The sequence below is a fragment of the Rhagoletis pomonella genome, unplaced genomic scaffold (genome assembly GCF_013731165.1).
Source record: "Rhagoletis pomonella isolate Grant_MI unplaced genomic scaffold, Rhpom_1.0 Rhpom_scaffold_00001, whole genome shotgun sequence".
Classification (NCBI taxonomy): Eukaryota; Metazoa; Arthropoda; class Insecta; order Diptera; family Tephritidae; genus Rhagoletis; species Rhagoletis pomonella.
In genome coordinates this window covers 46,073,281-46,079,817 of record NW_023458555.1, presented here as the reverse complement: position 1 = coordinate 46,079,817, position 6,537 = coordinate 46,073,281, and the positions used below count along the sequence as shown (strand labels likewise).

The following is a 6,537-nucleotide window of genomic DNA, read 5'->3' as shown; positions in this document are numbered from 1 at the left end:
GGCGAATAAAAATTTATATTTTAAAATTTTATTGAGTTTGATGACGTTTTTAATGATTTTTTTAAATATAAAAACTTAGACATTTTTATTAATAAGAGAAAACAACCATATAGTTTAGAGATTTTATTTAATTGTTATTCGAATGTAAACAGTCACAATTCGTTTTAATACATGTATTGTATATAAATATAATTTATTAAAAAAAGTCGTATTGTATATATTTCGAATGTTTAGATCAGATTATAAGAAACTTTTTATATTAAATAAATACACAGAAAAAAAATATCGCAATAGTAAACTTGTAAAGTCAATTCCTTTTCCTTAATTAATGCTATTGCAAGAATTGATCAGTTATTCTCAAAGTATCAAACAGCATCTGTAAATTCTTACAAACTTTTAGCCAACTATGTATGTATGTACGTATTTATGCGTGCACGTTTTGACCAAGTGAAGTATGTATTTAGAAGAAGAAATCACCAAAACTTTCCACATCTGGCTGATACTGTGGTTGTGGTCGCTGTTGACGTTTTTCAGGAACTATTATGTCATTGATCTCGTGCACAATACCATTCGTGGCGATCGCATCACACTTGGTCACACCAGCATTTGCGATCTTCGGGCGACGTTCGCGGGTAATGCGCAAATGAGCGCCATTCAGTGTCTCAATCGAACGCATAAATGGCCATTTGGTCGGTATAATACCAGCACAGCAGACAACATCATTTACGATATGAGTCTTGACCAGATCTTCTAGTTCGGATTTATCTTTGGTAAGTGTCGTCTGCCAGTCGGCGACTTCCTCGAATACGTCGTTCTTGGGCACAAGCAGTGTGTAGCTATCACTGGCATTTGTCAAGATGCTGCTTAGATTGGCGGCACGCACCAATTCAAGGAATTTGCTATACATGGGATTGGATTCCAAGAACTCCAAGAGATTCTAAAAAATGGCAAAACGAAGTTAAATACATAAGTTATTTTACATCGGGTGGTATTTCATTGCTTACCAATTTTGGTGCCTCCAGTGGTTTGTCCACTTGATGCAACACTGAACCACAGCTTTCATCATCGAAGTGCACCAGCCGCGCGCAATTGACGGTAGCACGATTCATCACATTCGAGAAGAGCGCATGTGTGGAGTAGAGATTTACACGCACTTCTGGACCAGCAATAGTGGGCAAGGTGGTATCTGACAAGTCGCAGGTCTTTGTCATCGGTTGCACGACGTGGTATTTGAGGAATTCAATCAATTCAGCGTTATTGCGCAACTGTTCCGGTGACTCTTCCAACAGCTGTGCCCATTTGGAGTCTTGCAAAGCTTTGTCAGTTGGTGCGAATACCGTCACATTATCCATGTCATCGAAGCTGTTATCCAATCCAGCGGCCTCAAGAAGCCGCTTAAAGATGGTAACATTCTTCTCTTCCATCAATGTCGATAGCGGTAATGCAGACATTGTTGGTAGAATGGTATCAATCACATGCAATACGCCGTTGGTGCCCATTATGTCCGCATCAATGATTTTCGCAATGCCATTGATGATGACCGGCTGCTCACCAACCAAATCGGCAACTTCTGATTTGCCAGCGGATGAGTCGCTGCGATTGAAACGCATCGCTTCACCAAGCACGTTGTAGGCGGTAGTCTTGGCACCGGGTATGGAGGCAACAGAGCAGAAGGTCAAATCGAGAATGTGATTCTTTAAAATGTCTGAAAATGCAAAGTTAATTTTATAAGAAAATTGTAATAGGTACATTGATTAAGATACTGGGGAAGAGCTGATAATCTGTTCTGTAGCCTTACGTACTTATGTATATAACTATCTATGCTTTTCTGTATTACTTATACCTACAAATGTGTTGCATTTGCCCCTGCAAAAATTTGATGACCACGTGGTCTACTGGGACTTAGTTTTAAAGTATGTATTTGCAAAAGGACCAGGTTGCACCTGTACTACTTCAAGCGTAAAAAACTGATATATATTTGTTGAACACCATCTCTTCGTGGCCCATCGGCACGTCGAATTTTTTAAGAAAATGCATTGTAAATAATAGATTATGCTATTTAATAAAAAAAAACTTTAAAAAAGGATCAAATATACGGTTTATATAAAATCTTTTGAAGTTCAGTCCATGGCCCCAAAGGAGCAGTTGTCTAAGTGGTCCCATGTTATGCAGCGGTGGGCCAGAAGTGGCCCCATGTTATGCAACGTTGGACCAGAGGTGGTCAGGTCCAATGACATCGCAATGGTAATGTAATCATATTTTCTCCACATACATATTTGAACCATTTTGGTCACTAGTGTTTTTATAAGGTAGCGTGGTCATGTACTAATATTTAACCTAGTCCCACTTTTTGCAGGGATATGTGTGTGCATTTGTGGAAAACCAACTCAGCTCATAGCAAAGTGTGTGTTGTTTTTTATTAAGAGCAAGAACATGTGTGTGAGCCGTTTTTAGTACAAATTTCTGCTCATGCACAAAATAATACATATATTTTTAAAATAAAATTTTTTATAAAACGTTATTATTATAATAAAAAAAAATCAATGAAGAGTGATACGATGTTTGTTTTTTTATTTGACAGAAAACATATTAAAAATTTATTTAAGACTTGAGTTAGATTTCTAAGTGTATGAGTTTCCCTACGCAAAGCACACACATGTGCCTGTGTTTTTACCAAACGGCACACACTTGCCGTTTTTTATATGCACAGCACACGTGTGTGAGTAAAAGGTAAGGATGTGTGTGCAAATACGAACCCTGGTGCTGACCCTTAATAAAATATTAATCCGATGTCAGATATTTTGCGAAATTAAACACTTTGGACATAGTCGTATTTCAGATTTTTTATGGAGGCAATAATCTTTTCTCAAAGTGGATATATTTATGACTTTAAATTCGTATGAAATAACATAGGATAGCCTGAGAAAATTTAGGTCCGCTTCAGACATGCCAACATTAACAGTATAGATCTTAGGTCAAAATTGTTGGCCATAAAGCAGTAAGAGCTCTCAGACCCTTCTGATCACCAAAGTTCTCTTAGGATAAGCGAGTCCCAACTTTAACACAAATAGAGAGTTACCAGACCAACATTTTGTCCTCTGTTTACGAAACTGTCTTTCATATCTCCATGCTCGGAAACTCATCATGAGCTGGGTCGAAAGTATTTTTGCAATGCAATTTCTTGTCTCGAGGATAAAATTTTTTTCTCACTAAAGATCTTTAAAATTTTGCAAAACGGATTCGATTCAAAGGAAATTAAATTTTTTTTTGCCGCCTTTTTAATTTTTCGTCATATTGAAATTTACATAATCGGATCTTAGAGCATGATAAAAAGCGGAGTTTACGATGAGTAGCGTTTTAGGTGTATAGTTGCTACGCACAGCCTAGCACGCATTTCGTTGTTTGGAAACGCAACAAAATATGTGCTTGATTGCTAAGTACGTAGCAGCTGTATACCTAGTCGGAACTAAAAATTTTGCAATATTAATTCTTTCCCATAAAACGGTTCGCAGACCAAATTTCTAATATCCATTAAAACTGTTTTGGTTTTTTTTGCACGACCTCTCCTGAACATTTGGGATTTTTTTGTGTTGTGACTGTTCTTGATTTAGGGTGCGATATAAAGGACGCCCAAACCAAGCGAAGCAATTTGCTTATAAGTCTGTTGTTCTGCTTAAAGTATAAGTAAATACTTACTTGCAGCACAGCCTTTGCCTTCCTTAAGTGCACGTCGGAGATGTGAATCCACTTTGTCGAAAGCGTCATCGGTCGGCACAAAAATGGTGACTGGTTTCTCACCCTCTAACAGCTCATTCAGCTTGGTGGTCTCGAGTACGGTGCGCATAATCGACATATCGGCACGTTCGCGTATTAAATCCATAACGTTTTTGGTTACTGGCTTCATTACACCGCCCAAGGTGTGAATCATACCCAGATCCGAAAGCTTATCATGTTTCTCAATTGGTACGCAGTTGGCTGTAAAGCGGTAAGGTTCATCGCCCAAAGCGAGTGGCACCTCAAAGGTGTTAATACGTATGGACTGATCGGGTTGCTGAGTCTTCAACAATTGATCGTTTCTCAGATCATACAAGCTGATTTCACCATCCACAATATGACGCTTATATAAGTTCATCATAGTACCATCGGCCTTAGGCTCAACAGCGTTCTAAAAACAGTAAATTAAAAAAATATATATTATTGTTTAGTAAATCTGTTTTTATCTCATCTGAAGAGTAGTGAATGACGACGTCGTTCTTTTTTATACGCCACGCCACTTACATTTTCGCTTTGCATTTGTTCGAGGTAGTCATTGAAAGCTGCATCCAAAGGCATAAAGATGGTCACGTTTTTCTTGCCAAACACATCGCTTATGCCAGCATTCTTGGCAGTCGCCACGAACTCTTTGGCTCCCATATCGACTGCAGTTTCGTCGATGCTTTTAATTTCCATTTTCTCGCATGGCGTTGCGAAGTCGGCATTACGTGGACGTCCATAACCATGACAGCACTGACGTGTTACGGTAACCGTTTTCCTCTTGCCATTTTGGGTTAAGCTGTTTTTTTTTTTTTTTGTTTGGTGTGGAAGGAGTACATGAAAACGCGAATTTAGTAAAACAAAGTATTCATAGGCATATTTCACAAAATAAAGTTTGGCTTGCAACTGTGACTTTTTCGCTTGTCTGTTTATTTTTTTTATCTTGTGTTGCTGGGGTTAGTGTAGCAATGTGCAAAAAAAGACTCAATACTTACATTCGAGTACAAACGTATTTGTTGTGTTTCTCAACACATGAATTGAGGCTAATTTGATATTGTCCGAAAATGCTGGGTCTCACGTCAACGACCTCCGAAACACCTGGAGCAATCTCTTCATCGCTGGTGGAATCAGCTTTGGAATCGATTACCTTTTCGTCCTCTTCCTTGTCGATGCAAACGTTTGGACTACGAAATAGATTGTTAATAGGATTACTTATATATTTAATTAGGTAGTGAATAAATAAAGTTACTAAGCAAATATGTAGTGCAGTCATAAGATTAAATTTTTTTATGATATGGGTGGTCCAAAAATAAACAGGAAAATCAACTTTTTAAAATTTACTTTTTTCCGCAAAAGTATGAAAACCCGGGTTTTTAACGGTAAATCAAGATTTTGGTGGTGTTTGGCAAATTTCATATTTCGATTCTGGTTTTTATGTATTTCTGCTTTATGCTTTTTTTGTAGCACAGCAAGTAGGCAAGCTTTCAAAAAGCGCAATTTCCACTGCATTATACATACATACATATTTATAAGCAAGCAACAACCTACATTGACAGATGCCACGCAACAAGATGTTTGTGGTTTTGATTAAACGGCATTTAAATACTTCAATATAGGTACATATACATACATACTTATGTAAATATATTGTGTATATGTATAACAAATAATAGCTGTGACCGTGAAAATTCTAAATGCTGAACTAATTTTCAAAACAAACTGATTACTCATAGTCTGTAATTAATTCATTGCTATGAACTAATTAACTTTCTACCGGTGACATATGTAAGTACGAGTGTTATTAATACACAACTGGGTTGCGCTATGTCAATCGAACAATTAGTACATTTGTGTACTCACATATACACTGGTGGCAAAAAAACAAAGTCTTGGCCTTTGACTTACTCGTTCATACCTCGTCAAGCAGCTATTTTTTTTATCTCAATTTCCATTTGTATAATAAGGCGGCCCTTCAAGTATTTACGCACCTTTGCTCGTTGGCGACGGCGGACGCCGCAAAAAATGGAACGATGACCTGTATGCGCTTTACAATGCCATCTATATAGTACAGCGAATTAAATACAGTTGCTCCACTGGCTAGGCCAAGCCCTACGAATGGACGCAAGCGATCTGAATGTATTAAAGCGCATAGTTGCCAACTTAGTGCTTTAAGCACTAGATTTAGTGCTTTTTGAGAATTAAAACGCCAAAAAATACTATTTAGTGCCTAGTGCCTTTTTTAGTGCTTTTTTCTGAACAAAAATTACTTCGAGATAGTTAAAACCAGAAATAATTTGAAATATTTAAGGCTGTGGCAGCACTGAATTTACAAGAATCTACAAACTTAAATGGACTAAAATACAACCATGATTGATAAAAAGCTGAAGTTGCAAAGCCACCTTGTTAAATTCTTTTCGCGTTGAAAATGCTAGTACGAAAGTAAGTTAAGTATTTCTTTTTTTCTTTTCTAATTATTTGTACAAATTTTGTTTTTTTTTTGCCACCTAAGTAAAACACATCGTTTCTTGGCACTGAATCCAAATCTGGCCTCACAATTGCTCTAGCACTAGAATTTTGAGATATCCTAACCTCAAAGTGCCAAAAACACGATTTTTAGCGATATTTGAGGTTATATAATGAAACCATCAAATTATTTGCTCATTTCTAATTCGGGTATCATTTTCATTTGATGCGATTCAATTTTTCTTTCTCGAGATATACCAGTTTTAATGTGCAGTACTTCGGTATTATGTTATGAAAAAAGCATCCCTTGATTAAAAAAAA

General features: G+C 37.0%; 1 protein-coding gene across 1 annotated transcript in view; it reads right to left on the bottom strand.

Annotated features, from left to right (window-relative positions):
* Positions 1 to 212: 212 nt before the first annotated feature.
* Positions 213 to 6,537, bottom strand: part of LOC118744893 (transforming growth factor-beta-induced protein ig-h3) — a 25,700-nt gene continuing 19,375 nt past the window's right edge. Inside the window, exons 3-7 of the mRNA XM_036478314.1 lie at positions 4,749 to 4,937; positions 4,279 to 4,552; positions 3,697 to 4,165; positions 1,005 to 1,705; positions 213 to 937 (exon numbers count right to left, since the gene is read on the bottom strand). Coding sequence (XP_036334207.1) covers positions 461 to 937; positions 1,005 to 1,705; positions 3,697 to 4,165; positions 4,279 to 4,552; positions 4,749 to 4,937 — 2,110 coding nt within the window. The 3' untranslated portion in view covers positions 213 to 460. The remainder of the gene's footprint in view (positions 938 to 1,004; positions 1,706 to 3,696; positions 4,166 to 4,278; positions 4,553 to 4,748; positions 4,938 to 6,537) is intronic.